The 18,168-nt window shown below is 46.9% G+C and overlaps 1 protein-coding gene across 2 annotated transcripts in view; it reads left to right on the top strand.

The window, feature by feature from the left end:
- Nucleotides 1–278: 278 nt before the first annotated feature.
- Nucleotides 279–18,168, top strand: part of TGM2 (transglutaminase 2) — an 88,243-nt gene continuing 70,353 nt past the window's right edge. For both annotated transcript variants that reach the window (XM_087959093.1, XM_087959092.1), the window contains exons 1-2: nucleotides 279–437; nucleotides 17,433–17,612. In XM_087959093.1, the coding sequence (XP_087815219.1) occupies nucleotides 17,461–17,612 (152 nt within the window). In that variant the 5' untranslated portion in view covers nucleotides 279–437; nucleotides 17,433–17,460. The remainder of the gene's footprint in view (nucleotides 438–17,432; nucleotides 17,613–18,168) is intronic.

The raw sequence follows: 18,168 nt of genomic DNA, 5'->3' as shown, positions 1-18,168 counted from the left end.
GTGCCAGCCAAGGCAGAGGGCACGGAGGGGGACCGGCAGCTCCAATTCTCAGCCTTCGCTGCACCCAGGACCTGACCAGGGAAAGCCAGCTGGGGGGGCTGTTTCCCCAGGCAGAATCCACCCCCAGCCCGTGGCTCAAGTTTCCCCTTCAACACCAGCCCAGTCTAACTTAATGCATTATTTTTTTTTAAAGTGTGCATTTAATTTTTCCTGGAAACCTCCCTCCTCTGCCATTTCCCCCTCCCCCCCCTCCGCCTTCCACTTTCCTTTTCGTAATGACTGTGTGACCCAGCCAAGGGGAGGGGAAGGGGATGGCTATAAAGGGTGATCCTTGGGTTGGAGGTAACCTCGCGGCGGCTGGCGGCTGGTGAATTGGCAAGGCAGGCAGCGGCAAGGCAGAACAGAAGGGAGCTTCTCTGCAGGCACCATGGCAGAAGGTAAAAAAAAAACCATCATCATAATTATTATTATTATAATAATAAAGTCCCCTGCCCAGGAATGTTGGGGAGGGGTCTGGGGTTCCCCTTGATTTTTCCACCCTCCAGAAAAACTTGGCAAAACTTTGAAAAAGCTTCCAAAACTTTATTTGAAACTTTTTCTGAAAGTTTTTCACAAAACTGTTTTCAATTTTTTTCAAAAAAAAACAAAACAAAAACCTCTTCAAAAACTTTTGCAACAACTTTTTTTGAAAAAGTTTTGCAAAAAAAAAAAAACCCTCTTCAAAAACTTCTGCAACGACTTTTTTTGAAAAAGTTTTGCAAAAAAAAAAAAAAAAGCCAACCAAAACTGACCTGGACACGAACATATATATGAAGAAAAAGTTGCAGGATTTGGGTTTGGCCAGTCTAGAGAAAAGAAGGACTGGGGTGGGGGGATATAGTAGAAGTCTTCCAATATTTGAGGGGCTGCCCCAAAAGAAGAGGGGGTCAAGCTATTCTCCAAAGCACTTGAAGGCAGGACAAGAAGCAAGGGATGGAAACCCATCAAGGAGAGAAGCAACCTGGAATTAAGGAGAAATTTCATGACAAGAGAGGACAATTAACCAGTGGAACTGCTTGCCACCAGAAGTTGTGGGTGCTCCAACACTGGAGGTTTTTTAAAAAAGACTGACAACCACCTCTCTGAAATAGAATAGGGGCTCCTGCTTGAGCGGGGGTGGGGGTGTTAGACTAGAAGACCTCCAAGGACCCTTCCAGTTCTATTCTGATTGAAACTTGAGCATGCATGTTCCTTTAAAACTAACTTCTCCTGAGTCCGAAAGAGAAGTTTTGTTAACTTTTTTTTTTTTCCTCCTGCCTGTTGGGCAAAACTGCCCCTTAAAAGATCTCCGGGTATCTTAAAAGTTTTCAAACCCACATGGGATAACTGGAGACGATGAACGCAGCCTCAATTTAGAAAATGGTGGGAAATGAACTGCAAAAACCAAGTCAGTTTTGGGAAGAATAACCTTGTCTGGCCAAGGATGGACGGGATTGGAGATTTGATGGCATGTTACAAGTCTGGGTCATTTGTGCTTATAAGGAAAAAAAACCATGTAACCCTGGAAGAGGAGTATTTGGGAGGAATCCTTTCATTTTATTTATTTATATTTGATTTATTTGATTTTTATAGCCACCTTGGCAAAATGACTCTATGGACAGAGGTTGGAATGTTTTTATTTTGTTTATCCTACTATTTCGAAGCTGCCCGCCTCCCTCACCTATTCCCTTAGGCTTCGAGAGACGTACATCATTAAAATAAAGTGTTTGTTTTTTTAATTTCGCTATTTCTGGGCACCCTGGCAATCACGGTGCCTAGCCAAACGATAAGCCCATTCGCTTTTAGACATTTTGCGGGTACAAAAATGCATTTGCCTGGTTTAATTTCAAAACGGCCCAAACAAGCACGAACTTGCAGGGTTTTGAGACATAAATCGTGAAGTGGGGTGGGTGGGTGGAATTTACTTATTGATTTAGGGACGTTTTAAGTTAGTCCTTGACTTCCAACCTTCCGTTTAGTGGCCATTCAAAGTTACCCCGGGGCTGGAAAAAAAAGGGATTTATTTATGTTTTTTCACACACTTCACACACTTGCAGCCTCCCCCTTGGTCACTTGTTCAAAATTTAGAGGCTCAGCAACTGGCATGGACTTATGACGGGTTGCCGTGTCCTGGAGGTCAAATGATCCTCTTTTGCAACCAAAACAAGGTCCATGGGGAAGCCAGATTCACTTAGATACACATAATCAGAGTTGGAAGGGAGCTTGTAGGTTATCTAGTCCAACCCCCCGCCCAAGCGGGAGACCCTACACCATTTCTGACAGAGATGGCAGTCCAGTCTCTTCTTGAAAGCCTCCAGGGATGAATCTCCCTCAACTTCCGTGGGCAACTTTTATTCCATTGGTTGATTGTTCTCCCTGTCGGAAAGTTTCTCCTTATTTCCAGGTTGAATCTCTCCTTGTTCCGTTTCCATCCATTGTTCCTCGTCTGGACTTTGGGTGCCTTGGAAAATAGCTTGACCCCCTTCCTCCTCTCTGGGGCAGCCCCTCAAATATTGGAAGATGCTATCCTGTCTCCCCTGGTCCTTCTCTTCCTTAGACTAGCCATGCCCAGTTCCTGCAACCGTTCTTCATATGTTTTAGCCTCCAGTCCCCTAATCATCCTGGTTGCTCTTCTCTGCACTTTTTCTAGAGTCTCAACCTCTTTTTTGTAAAATGGTAAACAGAACTGGATGCAGGGCTCTAGGTGTAGCCTTACTAAGGCTTTTCAGAGTGGTCTTAGTACCTCCCTTGATCTCAATTGTATCCCTCTGTTAATGGGGATTGCATTGGCTTTTTTGGCTGCCGCTGCACACGGCTGGCTCCTATTTAGCTGGTTGTCCACTCAGACTCCAACATCCCTTTCACAGTTCCTGCTATTGAGCCTGGTTTCACTCAGTCTATATGTGTCCTTTGGGTTTTTCTTGCCTAAGTGTAGGACTCCACTTTTCTCTTTAACAACCATGTTGCTAGCTTAATTGCAGTGATTAATTTAACAACCATGGTAAGGAAGGAAGTACAAGAGGGTTAAAATTCACTTAACTGTCTTGCTTAGCGATGGAAATGCGGGGCTCCATTTTGGTTGTAAGTTGAGAATACTGGTATATATATGGAGCCCCTCGGTATTTATTTGGGGGTTGTTGTGGTTTTTTTTGTGAAGTTTTTATCCCTTTAAGCTGTCCAGAATCATTCACTTGCGGTGATTCTGGGCAGCTTAAAGGGATAAAAACTTCACAAAAAAACACAACAACCCCCAAATAAATACCGAATAGACAGATTCCTTGTGATTCTCAGCTGCTTTGCTTGCAACTTACTAACCTGGCTGTTGGTTTGCAAATCCGGCTGCCAATGGGAGGAGCAGCTGGCTAGGATAAATGTTCTTCTTCCCTTCCATAAATCTTCACCTTTTTTTTTGCAGCCATGACACCTTTCAAAAGCCCAGACCTTGGCAGGCTCCCCAGCCTCCAAAAATTTGTGCACTCTGCTCCCTCTATTTGCAAAAACAAAAAAAAAAACCCACCTTAGAATTATAGAATGGCAGAGTGGGAAGGGACCTCAGAGGTCATCTAGCCCAACCCGCTGCTCATTTGATGACCCACCGAAGCACATTACAATTTATAAAGTGGTCAAAGACCGTTTGCAACTCTTGCCTGCTCGATCCTTCCAAATGTGCTTCCTTGGCGTAGATTCAGGTGTTTAAAAATAAAAATGACAACGGAAGTGTGGGAACAGTCTGGGTTGCACCTGTTCTATTTTACGTACCCAGATCTAGTGATGTGGAACTTGGAAATCTGGGCAGGGAATGATCACTCGCAGAGGGTCCCTCCTCTGCAATCTGTTGGTGCCATCAATCCAGCTCTTTTCCTGCCTGAAATCATGAGAGTTAGCAGCCAGCCATCCGTTAAGATGCAGCCAGCCCAAATTTACTCTTTTAGTAATCTTTATAAATTGCTCCTTAGGAAGGAGGGAAAAGAGAAAGACTCTGCGTGCTACAGATTAAAAAAAAAATTATTTATTTTTAAAAATGGCAACCCTAAAAAGAGGATTAGAGCATCAAATCCGTAACTGGGCAGGTCCAAATCAAAGGCCATATGGTGTCCGTCTGTCTACTGACCCAGAGGGGAGAAGGAAGGAAGGGAGGGAGGGAGGGAGGGAGGGAGGGAGGGAGGGGAGGATGGAACAGAAAGGAAAAGAGGGAGGAAAGGAAATGGAAGGCAGGAAGGAAGGAAGGAATGCCCCACTCTCTTACTCTCTTAGAAAAGGGTGAAAACATAGAGAAGGAAGGGAGGGAGGGAGGGAGGCAGGCAAGAAGGGGGGGAGAAGAAAGAAAGAGAGAAAGGAAGGAAGGCAGGGAGGGAGGGAGGGAGAAGAAAGAAAGAGAGAAAGGAAGGAAGGCAGGGAGACAGGGAGAAAGGGAGAAAGGGAGGGATGGAGGGGAGAAGGAAGGAAGGAAGGAAGGAAGGAAGGAAGGAAGGAAGGAAGGAAGGAAGGAAGGAAGGAAGGAAGGAAGGAAGGAAGGGAGGGAGAGAAAAAGAAAGGGATTTTTTTCCTGGCTCATGGTTTCTTTTTCTATCTGGGAAGGGGGGTCTTCCTTCACTGCTTTAGTGGTATCTGGCACTGTCCTTTTGGGGTGTACTTCCAAGAGGCAGGATGCAAGCTTGGCACTGATTTTTTTTTTTTTACTGCCTTTCTGGTGGGCATGTGACCTTTCCTTAAATCTGGGCGATTTCCTTAGGATATCTTGTGAGATGGATGAGACCAGCTGGCATTTTTAAGTGGTGCAAATGGATCTAAGGATTGCTTTTCCTGGGTCTGCTTTTTCTGGAGAGCTCAAGTGACCTCTTTGCTAAAGGGTTTCACTTTAGGAGCAAGAGTTGGCTGCTTGATAGTTATCCCTGCGTTTTGAATAGTTTCATTCCTCAAGGTGCTCTGGCACCCTGCCTGATTTGTAACTCTGGCTTGCGGGTATTTTTATTCTAACGATTGGTATTTAGGGCAGCTTTTTTGCAAGCCAAGAAGCTTTTTGGACTTTGGTACAGGTAGTCTTTGACTTACAACAGTTCATTTAGTGGCCATTCAAAATTACAACGGCACTGAAAAAAACTGACTTATGACCATTTTTTCACACTTATGACCATTGCAGCATCCCCACTGTCATGAGACGCCAGGCGAGGAGAAGCGCTCCTCGACATGAGTGATGTCGAGTTGGCCATGACCACCCAGACACATGACCACCAAGCTACGTCCACCAACTAAGTGACGCCCACAGAACCGGTTGTTAAAAAAAATTGAATCCCACCCCTGGGAGGAGGGGGTCAGTCCCCTCGTGCCAACCCCCCACCCCCCACCCCCAATGTGCCACTGTGCCCAGGACAAGCTCAGGACTGCCAGCCTTCCTTCCTGGCGAATCAAGTTTTGTTTAGAGTTTTACAGCATTAATTTAGCAGCAGGAAAAAACAACAACAGATGGTGATGCTTCATTTAATGTCTTTATAAACATAATAAGTAGATTTTTACAAACCAGTGGTAGATTTCTCCAACATGGAGCAAACTCAGACAGAAACATGTTGCAAGTTCAGAGCAGAGCTCCAGTCTTCAGCAAGCAGGTTAGTTTTCTCTTTTACTTTAGTTCAGCAAGCAAGAGAAGAGAAGAGATGCAGTTTCATCTTCAGTAGACAGACTCAGAGCTCTGCATAGCTGCAGAGCTTAATATATAGAGCCACGCCTAGGCTACTTCTAGTTTCAGTTTCCAGCCTAGGCTACGTCTAGTTTCAGTTTCCAAACAGTCCTCATTGTCTGACTGAGTTGCCTATTCATTGGCTGGCCTTGTTACCAAGCTCTATTCCAGGTCATGAATAGACTCTGACAAAGTTTCTAAAATAAACAAGAGAATCATTAACAAACTGGAAAAGGTGTGGGATTGGAAACCAGGTGGGTGAGCAGGGGAGGGGAGGGGGTGGGTGGGACTGAGAAGGTCTTTCTGCAGACCAGCTGCAAGATCTGGGCAGCCCCTCCCTTGAAAAACCCAACCTCCCCCCTCCTCTCAGGTGACTGTGCCAAAAGAAAGGGGGCGGCTGCTTTCCTGGCGCCAGGTGACCGAAATCCACCTGTTCTACCTGGCAAGGTCATTTCCAGGCTTGTCCTTTAAGAATGCTTGGTGATAGCTCCGTTTTGACCAGATCCTCTTGCCGATTCGACTTATCAGAACCTTGGAAACCACCAAGGATCCATTTGGATGAAAGTTTATTTTTTATTTATTGATTTGATTTGATTTGTCAATTGCTTACAAGATCATAGTTATGAGTATAAACATGAGTAAAAATACAGAAAATGGGTACGATTAAATGGGGACAATAGGACAGGGACCAGGGGTGGGATTCTACCGATTTGCACCTATTCGCTAGAACCGGTTGTTATCATTCTGAGCAATTCAGAGAACCGGTTGTTAGAAGAAATTATAGGGCTAATCCTGTAAAGAAGGCAGGAAGGAAACATTCTGGTGTTGCTTACAGAAACTGCCTCTCCGTTAACCCTTATTACATTCTTGGCAGGACTAGACTTCCTGTCTCTGGAACCTCTCTGGAGTTTTTTCCCCCTCCTTTGCTGGTACTTGGCTTGTGTGGAGGGACCATTCAAAGTTACAATGGCACTGAAAAAAGTGACTTAGGACCATTTTTCACACTTACAATTTGCAGCATCTCCACAGTCATGAGAGGCCAGGTGAGGAGATGCGTGCCTCGATGTGAGTGATGTTGAGTTGGCCACGCCCAGCCAGTCACAGGACCACCAAGCCACGCCTACCAACTAAGCCACGCCCACAGAACCGGTTGTTTAAAAAATTTGAATTCCACCCCTGACAGGGACGGGAGGCACGATGGTGCACTTATGCACGCCCCTTACAGACCTCTTAGGAATGGGGTGAGGTGTCAGATCCGTGTATCTGCCATTCTTCAATGGAAGAAGAAAGGGTGGGGGGGAGTTGGTACAAGTAATCCTTTTTGATGTAACCTGAATATATTAAATCTTATAATGAATCTGTATAACTTGCACATGATATACAACTAGAGGACTGGAGCCAGATGTACTAGAAACTTGTCACCTCTTGGAGAGATAGCAAGAGGAGAAGGAACCATAAAAATTCCAGCTCTGGAAGATACTCCCTGGGAAACTGTTCCAAGATACATTCCCAGAAAAGGGGAGGGGGAATTAACATGTTGGTTCTTTGTTTGACTAAATCCACATCAGAATAAGGGGAGGGATTCTAACTCCCTTTATCTATTCCTGTATGCCTGGAAGCATCTTAGATTCTGCTTTGACTAGTACCGGGATCGCTTCCTTTCAATAAAGAATTCCTTTTGAAGCGCGTAGCTTTCAGAAGTTCATTCTTTTTCGGTTGAAGGGGAAAAGTCCGGTGCTTACATGAGGTCAATAGGGGATAGTTTGAGGTGGAGGGAGTGGGGGTGTTAGAGGATGGAACAACAGAGTCAGGTAGTGCATTCCAGGCATTGACCACCCTGTTGCTGAAAAAAATCTTGCGGGGGTGGTGGTGGTCAGGGGTAATGAGGCCCAGGCCAGCGGGGTGTGGCTGATGGTTTGGGGGGAGGCTGGAAGGAGAACATCCATCTGGTTCAGTTCCAAGCTGGGAGGAAGGTGCTATAAACAACACGGAGCCTGATTGGAAAGAAATTTGAATTGATGAAACGGAACCAACAGATGAACAAATGGCTGAATAAATGGATGGACCCAGTGGTGGGATTCAGCCGGTTTGCACCGCTTCACAAGAACGGGTTGTTAACTTTCTGAGCAGTTTGATGAACTAAATTGTTGTTGGAAGAAATCATTAGGGGCAGAGGACCGGCTGTTCCATGATTTGAATCCCACCACCGGATGGATCTTTACACTTTCTGTAACTTTGAAGTTTGGGATTTGTGCAATATGGGCTTTGTGTTTCTGAAAGGGCGTTGGGCAAGTCCTGTTGTGGCTAATGGCTCTCATCCTGTGTTGAGTCTTGGGGTGATGGGCTGCTTGTTTTAACCCCACCGCTCTGCTTTTAGTTTAGTTTAGTGTCCTTGCACCTCCTACAACGAAATTAGATACCATCTTCAGTGTACGGTATGACTATGAAAATAAACACAAACACACATCCTTCACATTCTCTACGTTCAATGGAAAAGCCCCTGATATTGCATTCATATTGCACTATGCAGTAGAATTCTGCATGTGAGTATTTACACCAAGACAAATTCCTTGTGTGTCCAATCACACTTGGCCAATAAAGAATTTTATTCTATTCTATTCTATTCTATTCTATTCTATTCTATTCTATTCTATTCTATTCTATTCTATTCTATTCCTACTCCTATTCCTATTCCTATTCCATTCCTATTCCATTTCATTCCATTCCATTCCATTCCATTCTACTCTATTCTATTCTATATTCTATTCTATTCTATTCTATTCTATTCTATTCTATTCCTATTCCTATTCCGTTCCATTCCTATTCCACTCCACTCCACTCCACTCCACTCCACTCCACTCCACTCCACTCCATTCCATTCCATTCCATTCTATTCTATTCTATTCTATTCTATTCTATTCTATTCTATTCTATTCTATTCAACAGAGCTACTGCCCTGGGATAGAAGCTGTTTTTCAGCTATTTGTCCTTGTTTTTATTGTCCTGTACCAGGTGGTAATAGTTCCCCCCAAAAAAGGGTGCCCAGGATGAGATGGATCTTTGAGAATGTTTTGAACTTTCTTCAGGCTATCAAGCTCTTCCAAAGAGGGGAGAAGGCAACCAATTGATCCTCTGGGCAATGACGTTGACCCTCTGGAGTGCTGTCCTATCGGCCCCTGTGCAATTGGCAAACCAGACAGAGGTGCAGTAAGTTAAGATGCTCTCTAGGGTGCAGCGGTAGAAGGTCACCAGTTTTGTCAGCTGTCAAACTTTGATGCACGGGAGTTTCGAAATATCCTGTCTCGAATGGACTTCTGCCAGCAGTATTTGCTTTGCTTTATGAATAGAGCCATCTAGATAGTTGGTTTCATCTTTCCATAAGCTCACGATCTCCATTTTAAGTGCTGGCATCTGTTGTGGGCTATTAAGAAAGACTTGGGGGCTGCTTCCTGCCTCTAAAAAAACATGTTTATCCGATTCTTCTTTAGGGAAATAAAATATTCTGCCTTTAAAAAAAAAATATTTCGCAAATTATTTCATTCTTCTGGGGCACTTGAGCAAAATGCAGGAAAAAGGAGAGAGGCGTAGGGTCTTTGTGAACATTGTCCAAGGGGCTCCTATAAGTACTTCTTGGAGGAGAAAGCACCCCTGGGAGATCCACAGATGATTGTCTCTATTATTTTTCTGCTACTTGGGTAGAAATTTCCCATTTTGGACAATCTAAAACTGTTTTCTTCAAAGCAGGCCACTTTAAGACGGGTGGACTTCAACTCCCAGAATTCCCCAGCCAGACTTGCTGGCTGGGGAATTCTGGGAGTTGAAGTCCACCCATCTTAAAGTTGTGCAGACGGAGAAAAACAGATTTAAACATAAGACACAAATCAAATCAGAGGATTCATCCAAACTCCATTTACTCAGCTGCGTGCCTCTAAGATTTTGATCCCTTTTTCATTCTGCTGTGTCTTACGGCTTTTCCAAAATAAACAGTTTAAAAAGAATAACTAAACACGCACACGGATTGGAATTTGTACAGGTCAGAAAGCTGTCTGGGCTGCCACCCATCATTCCTGAACCAGACAAAAACATATATCCCAAAAGTCTGAATAACAGAATAAACAGAAGAGTTGGAAGGGACCTTCAAGGTCTTCTAGTCCAGCCTCCTGCTCAGGAAACCCTCTACCATTTCAGGCCAATGGCTGTCCAATCTCTTCTCCCGTGTTGGAGTATTCACAACTTCTGGAAGCAAGAATTGTTTCACTGATTAATTGTTCTAATTGTCAGGAAATTCTCCGTCATTCCAGGTTGCTTCTCTCCTTGATGAGTTTTCATCCATTGCCTTCTGGTGCCTTGGAAAACAGGTGGACCCCTTCTTCTTTGGGGAAGCTCCCCCTCCCCCCAGATATTGGAAGATGCTACCGTGTCACCCCCTCGTCCTTCTTTTCATTAAACTAGACATACCCAATGGCTAGATGCGGCTGGCCATTCAGCTGGATCCGCTGTCCAAGGAGGTTGGACTTCATTCCCCATCATCCCCAGTTTGTTGATGGTGTAGTCCACGTTTGAACAGCTGGATGGTTGGGTTGGTCTTATCTAGCAGGGTCCAGGGCTGTCTCGGTAGGGATTAGTCCAGGGTTCGCCAACCTTTTGGACCTCAGGGACCACCAAACTCATCATTTTAAATCCCGCGGACCAGAGACCCTGGGAAAATCCCCCCCAAAAGTCTGCAGGAAAATCCCCCACCCCGTTTTCCTACCGATCGATCGTTCTTTATTTGGGATCTCAGGATACCGTTTCCAGTTTCGTTCTCAGGGAGAGAGAGGGAGGGAGAGACTTTTGGCTTCATGCAAGGAAAGCAGCAGAAGCCACAGAAGTCTTTCTTTCTCTCCCCCAAACTCCGCCAGAAATGAGTCTTTGTGAGGCTTGTTGCGCCGGCGCAGCCTCTTGGAGCAGGAGACCTTGCAGGGTCCCAAAGGCTCATTTCTGGCGGAGTTTGGAGGAGAGAAAGAAAGACTTTGGCTGCTTTCTTTGCATGCAGCCAAAAGCAGAAGAAGAAAGAAGCGGAAAGAAGCAGCCCGGTGGCCAGGCCAGGCATGTAGGACATGTGGGGCAAGTTCCACCCCTCCGCCCTTTCCCCCTTCCCCTCACTACCTCGTGTTGTGCACAATGCAAGTGACACAATGCAAGCGACAGGCCATGTGGGCAGCGCAGCTGTGTGTTCCTGCGCAGCCTGGATTAATTGCTTTGAGAGTGACATTTCTCTGCGGACCACCAAAATTTTCTCACGGACCACCAGTGGTCCCCAGGCCCACCGGTTGGCAACTGCTGGATTAGGGGACTTTCCGGTTCCCTTCTGCTTCTAGGGTTCTGGCTCATCTGAGCAGAGGAAGGGGTGGGTTCAAGGTTGACCAGCCATTCACCTGGGAAGCTTTGGCTTACCCTCAGTAGGGGGTTGGACTAGATGACCTCCACCATGTCTTTTCTACTGGCCGCCCTTGATTTATGGCCACAATTGAGCCCAGAATTTTTGTTGTTGAGCAAGACAAGGGAGTCTTGCCCCCATTTTACAACCTTTCTTGTCACCGTTGTTAAGTGAATCATGGTGGAGAACATGGCTGTTAAGTGAATCCGGCCTTCCCCCCCCCTCCATGGACTTTGTTGGTCAGAAGGTGGCCAAAGGGGATCCCCTGACCCTGGAACCCTGCAACCGTCATAAGTGTGAATCAGTTGCCAAGTGTCTGCATTTTGACCACGTGGGGACACTGCAACGGTCATAAGTGTGAAAATGGCCATAAATTGTTTTTCTTTCCAGTGCTGTGGTAACTTTGAAGGGTCACTAAATGAAGTAAACCGAGGACTGCCTCCATCTAATATTCTTACCTATCTGAGCAGAATCCACCACTCAGACCAATGAGAGGGTTCAAGGAGAGGCTGTTTTGGCTTGGGTTCCTAGCCTCAATGGGGAGTTAGATCAGATGACCTCTTAGGTTCCCTTCCACTTCTAACATTCTGACTCATCTGAGCAGAATCCATGACTCAGATGGAGGAATAGGTTCAAGGAGAAGTTGAACAGCTGTTCATCTGGGAAGCTTTGGTTTGGGTTCCTGCCTTCAGTAGGGGGTTAGGCTAGCTGACCTTTAGGACTCTTACTCACTTGAGCAGAATCCATGAATCAGGTGGATGGGTGGGTTCAAGGAGAGGCCGAGCAGCCCTTCGACTGGGACATTTTGGCTTGGGGGATTAGACAAGATGACTGCAAAGTCCCTTGCAGTGTTAGGATTCTTACTCATCCACGACCCTGTGTCTTAAAACACAGGGGAAGGAGAGAGAGAGAAAAGAGAGAGGGAGAGAAATTAAGAAAGAAATAGAAAAAGAAAGACAGAGAGGGAAGGCAAGAAATTAAGAGAGGAAAAGGAAGAGAGAGGAAAGAAGAGAGAGAGAGAAAGAGAGAAGTAGAGAGAGAAAAGAGAGAGAGGAGAGAGAGAGAGAAAGAGAGAGAGAGAAAGAGAATGAGAGAGAAGTAGAAAAGAGAGAAAGGAAGAGAAAGAGAGACAAAGGGAGAAAGAAAAAGCACAAAAGAGAGGGAGAAGAAGAGAGAGAAGTAGAGAAAAGAGAAAGAAATAGAAAGAGAGAGAGAAGAGAGTGAGAGAAAAGAAAGAGAGAGAGAGAATGTGAGAAACAGAAAGAGAAAAGAAATAAAGAAAGAGAAAGAGAGAAAGGAAGAGAGGGAGAAAGAAAAAGTGAGAGAGGGAGAAGAAGAGAGAGAAGCAGAGAGAAGTAGAGAAAAAGAGAAAGAGAAAAGAGAGAGAGAATGTGAGAAACAGAAAGAGAAAAAGAGAAAGAGAGGAAGAAAAAGAGAGAGAAGCAGAGAGAGAGAGAGAGAGAGAAAGTGTGTGTGCGTGTGTTTAAAAATGGCAAAATCCCACCAGGCAGCACAACTTTCCCTTCAGTTGTGTTGCCAAGGAAGGGGAGGAGGTGACTCCAGAGGAGGCCAGGGGGGGGAGGAGGCCAGGGGGGAGGGGAGGGGAGGCCTGAGGAGGCCAGGGGAGGGGAGAGGGGGAGGGAGGGAGGAGATGGAGGGGCTCCCAGAGGCCCCACGACCGATTTAGAGGCTGATTTAGAGGCTGCGGCCAAAGCACCGCTGGGTTTGTGTTCCTTGGCCACACAAGGACATTCTTGGCCAGGACCCAAACACTTGTCCTCCCCAGCCCTCCTGCCCCACCGCGGTCTGCTCTGGCTCATCCTGTCGTCGTCCCCCCCGGGAACAGTTGTGGTCACAAGACGAGGACTGGCAGTTCAAGCCCAGCAACTGCCCAGGTGCTGCCGGAGGAAGCCTTGCGTGGTTATCCAGAGAAATTGGCCTTGGGACTACGGGGGGGGGGGGGGGGGTAACACGCAGCTCGGCCATGGCACTCTGGATTGGACAGCTCCAAAGAAGAGGGCTGCCCCACGCCAGCTTTAGACGGGTGGTCCTTGACTTGTGACCACCGTTGAGCCCGACACATCCATCCAGGGGTGGGAATCAACCGGGGTAACCACTGGTTCAGTGAGCGTACGTGCACCGAGTTTGAAAACCACCCACTTTCCACTGTAAAAGGTACCTTCTATTGCAGGGGTCTCCAACCTTGGCCGCTTTAAGACCACTTTAAGCCTGGCTGGGGGATTCTGGGAGTTGAAGTCCACAAGTTCTTAAAGCAGCCAAGGTTGGAGACCCCCCTGTTCTCACTTGTTCTCACTGTTCTTACAACGGCTGATTCATGGAAACATGGAAATATACGACAGACTAGGGCAAAGTGGACGGGGCCCAAATGATCACCAGAACAACCAGTTTGCCTGAACCAGTCCAAACCAGTAGAATCAGAGCTGGTCTTCAGCTGGCTCTGACCAGTTCTGGAGAACCTTTAGCGGAAATTTGGGGTAGTTCGGAGAACCGGGCAATCCCACCCCTGACTGGCCCCACCAATCTCTTCTCTGCCTCCCATTGAGTCCCAGCTGATGGTCTGGGTCTCCTTGGGTTGCCCTGCACAGAAGAACGGAGCTGGAAAGCAGGTCAGTGGGGTGGGGAGGGGATAGAGATTTTGCAGTATATCCTTCCCCTGCCACGCCCACCAAGCCACGCCCACAGAACTGGTAGTAAGAAAACTCTGAATCCCACCACTGGGGGGATCCCACTCGTTCCCATCCTTAAGTAAGACAGCTGTGCACTGAGTTTTGCCCCCATTTCATGACGTTCCTTGCCACAGTTGTTAAGTGAGTTCTGCCTCCTTTTGTGACCTTTCCCGCTGGAGCGAATCCTTGCGGTTGTTCGGTTAGTACCTCCGTCATTAAGCGCATCTGTCCTGCGGCCTCCAGGAGTGGTGGGAGCTCCATCAATGGAGGCTTTCGAGAGGAGGCTGGACAGCCCCTTGCACAGAATGGGACAACTCACCACAGACGACTCGCTGCAGGACAGTTCTATTTCATGACAGGCAGTCCTCGATTTACGACAATTCATTTAGGGGCCGTTCAATGTTACGACGGCACTGGAAAAAGTCACTTAAGGCTCCTTTTGCACACGTAGAATGGTTGGCAGCCTCTCCAAGGTCCCGTGATTTACAGTCGGATGCTTGGCAACTGACTCCCATTTATGACGGTCGCAGAGTCCCGGAGTCGTGTCATCCCCTTTGGTGACCTTCTGATAATCAATGGGGAAAACAATGATGGTCTTACTCATTTAAGAATTGCAGGGATTTGCTGAACAAATTGTGGTTCGCTGGCAGCAGGTGAGGAGGACTGAGGTCTCGGAGAGGGAGGACTCAGGTGAGGGGGGATGGGGCCAGGACCGTCAGGGAGTGGAATGCGGCCTTTGGAGATGGTGGAGGCTGGCAGCAGTGAGGAAGAGGCCCCCGAGGAGCCTGTGCCCAGTGCACATACACGCAGGGCTGCTCGAAGGAAAGAGCAGCTGCAGCAGCACGGGCGACTCGGGAGTAAGGCTGCAAGGTAATGGCCCCTCCCTTAAAGGGATAAAAGCCAGCTGAGAAACCGGAGCTCTTTGCAGGAAGCAACGACGTTTTTGCACTCGAGCCTTGTGAACGTTCGGAATAACTTGGTTGGTGTTTGGAGACTCTTTGCGTTTGAACTATTTCTTGGCAACTTTATCTCGTGTTCTTGGCAGCCTTGTGCAATCTTGGCAAGGCTCCTTCTTGCCAGAGACCATGAGTTTGAAACATCCTTTTAACTGTGGAGGAACGGACTTCGTAAAGAATCATTAAAGGGTTCTGTTGTTACCTTTGTCTCATGTTTGCTCTCTTGGAGCCAGGTTTGGGTCAGAACAAAATGTGGCAAGAAAACTGATTGAATCAATGTCTCACTTAACAAGATACACTTTGGCCTCAGTTGTGGCCCTAAGTTGAGGATTAACTGTACTGAAATAAACAAATTATTTTAATTTCTGCCATTCACATTTCATTCTGTCTCTCCTTTTGCCTCCTTCCTTTAACGATTCTATTCCACCATTTTTTAAAATATATATATATTACTGTAACTTTGGTCCCATGGCGTGTTGGCCGCGGCGGATTGTCATAGGCTTGTCATTTGTCTGAAATGGTATTTAAGGTGCAGCATACAGATAATCAGAGTTGGAAGGGACCTTGTAGGTCATCTAGTCCAATCCCCCGCCCAAGCGGGAGACCCTACACCATTTCTGACAAATGGCAGTCCAGTCTCTTCGTGAAGGTCTCAAGTGATGATGCTCCCACAACTTCCCAGGGCAACTTCTGTTCCATGGGTTGATTGTTCTCCCTGTCAGAAAGTTTCTCCTTGTTTCCAGGTTAAATCTCTCCTTGTTCAGTTTCCATCCATTATTCCTTGTCTGGCCTTCAAAGGTGCTTTAGAAAATAGCTTGACCTCCTTCCTCCTCTCTGGGGCAGCCCCTCAAATATTGGAAGGCTGCTCTCCTGTCTCCCCTGGTCCTTCTCTTCTCCAGACTAGCCAAGCCCAGTTCCTGCAACTGTTCATCGTATGTTTTAGCCTCCAGTCCCCTCATCATCCTGGTTGCTCTTCTCTCCACTTTTTGTAGAGTCTCAACCTCTTTTTTATAGTGTAGTGACCAAAACTGGATGCAGTACTCTAGGTGTGGCCTTAACTAAGGCTTTTGTAGAATGGTAGTAGAACCTCCCTTGATCTTGATTGTATCCCTCTGTTAATACAACTTAGGATTGCATTAGCTTTTTTGGCTGCTGCTGCACACGGCTGGCTCATATTTAGCTGGTTGTCCACTAAGACTCCAAGATCCTTCTCACATTTCCTGCTATTGAGCCTGGTTTCACCCAGTCCATGTGTGTCCTTTGGGTTTTTCTTGCCTAAGTGTAGGTTTCCTGCTTGAGCAGGGGGTCAGACTAGAAGGCCTCTGAGGTCCCTTCCAAGTCTGTTATTCTGATTTCGTTGCATTGTTGTGTCAGTGGGGCGATGAGGGATGCTTTTTTTAATGGGCTTTTTATTATATGGTGGTTTTCTTTTAATGTTGCAACCAACCAAGGTTTTAACCCTCTTGTACTTCCTTCCTTACCACGGTTGTTAAATTAATCACTGCAATTAAGCTAGCAACATGGTTGTTAAGAGAAAACTGAAGTCCTACACTTAGGCAAGAAAAACCCAAAGGACACATACAGACCGGGTGAAAACAGGCTCAATAGCAGGAACTGGGAGAGGGATCTTGGAGTCTGAGTGGAGAACCAGCTAAATAGGAGCCAGCCGTGTGCAGCAGCAGCCAAAAAAGCTAATGCAATCCTAAGTTGCATTAAAAGAGGGATATAATCGAGATCAAGGGAGGTACTAATACCACTCTATAAAGCCTTAGTAAGGCCACGCCTAGAGTCCTGCATCCAGTTTTGGTCACCACACTATAAAAAAAGATGTTGTTGAGGCTCTGGAAATAGGGCAGAGAAGAACCAACCAGGAGGATGAGAAAAGAACTTGGAAAGAGAAGGCCGGTATCGGTCCGTGCCTTTGCCTTATGCAGATTGATAGCTTTCAATCAGATGAGAATTTGATTCAAAGGGCGCTTTTTTTCATTCTTATAAACACAATTCTTCTTGTCCGATTGAAAGCGCTCAACCTGCGTAAGGCAAATGCATGGACCGAAACCGGCCTTCTCTTTCCAAGTTCTTTTCTAGTTTTTAATTCAGGTTAAAAGGAATGAATTAATCAGTGGAACAGCCTTCAGAAGCTATGGGGATGCTGCAATGCTGAAGGTTTTTAAAAAGAGACTAGTGGACAGCCATTAGTCCAGAATAGTATAGGATCTCTTGCTTGAGCAGGGGGGGGGTTGGACTAGAAGACCTCCAAGGACCCTTCTAGCTCTATACTATTCTAAGAGATCGTATGTTCCATGTTCAACAGACCAGGAGTTGTGCACCACGGCAGATGCTTTTGGGGAAAGGACAAGGCTGAAATGGTGTAGTAGAGTCTTCTGCTTTGAGCAGGGGGGGTTGGACTAGAAGACCTCCAAGGACCCTTCCAACTCTGTTATTCTACAAATGCCAACGCTTGCTCTGACCTTGGCTGGCTGGGGAATTCTGGGAGTTGAAGTCCACGAGTCTTAACATTCCAAGGTCGGGCACTCCTAGCATAGGGGGTCTCCTGCTTGAGCGGGCAGAGGGGGATTGGACTGATGACCTCCAAGGCCCCTTCCAACTCCTCTGAATCTGTGAAGGGTTCTGTTCAATCTTTAGTCCCTGGTTTTTTTCCTTCTGGGTTTCTGCAGAACTTCAGTTAGAGAGCTGGAACCTAAAATGCGAGGAGAACAGCCAGGAGCACCAGACCTCCGAAATGGGCTCCCGCCAGCTCACCGTCCGCCGAGGGCAGCCGTTCCGGATCACACTGAACTTCGCAGGCAGAGCGTACGAAGAAGGCGTGGACAAGCTCACCTTCATCACGGAGACAGGTGAGCGGAGGGCCGGCCTTGGCTGCCGTGGTGGGATTCTACCGGTTTGGCCCGATTCGACTGAACCGGTAGTAAGGAAAACAGCTACTGGTTTGGCCAAACTGGTATGTTTTTTTTTTGTTTCCCAACAATCAGCTGTTCCAATGATCAGCTGTTCCGGGATCCCCTTTGCTGTCTTACGGCTTCACCCAGGAGGCCTCCCTGAGGCCAAGGAAGCTCAAAAAAAAATGGGGGTGTGGAGGTTGTGCAAAAAAGAAGAAGAAGAAGCCACGCCCACCCAGTCACGTGGCCACGCCCACCTAGCCAGATTCACAGAACCATCAGTCAAAATATTTGCATCCCACCCCTGCTTGGTTGCCCCTGGAGAGGGAAGGAGGGGGGGGGAACCCCTTCTGCGAGCTGGGATAGATCCCAACTCCCATCATCCGCGTGCAGGAGGTAAAACCCACCTGGTTCAGTTCCAAGCTGGGAGAAAGGAAACAACACGGAGGCCGATTGGAAAGAATGTTTCGTGGGAAGCGGAACACACACACACACACCGCAGGCGGTTCTGGGG

The sequence above is a fragment of the Notechis scutatus genome, chromosome 3 (assembly GCF_049901735.1).
Source record: "Notechis scutatus isolate UNSWTSFEM ecotype Mainland chromosome 3, rNotScu1.2, whole genome shotgun sequence".
In the NCBI taxonomy this organism is placed as follows: domain Eukaryota; kingdom Metazoa; phylum Chordata; class Lepidosauria; order Squamata; family Elapidae; genus Notechis; species Notechis scutatus.
The sequence above is the reverse complement of the archived record's forward strand: the minus strand, read 5'-3'. Positions and strand labels throughout refer to the sequence as shown.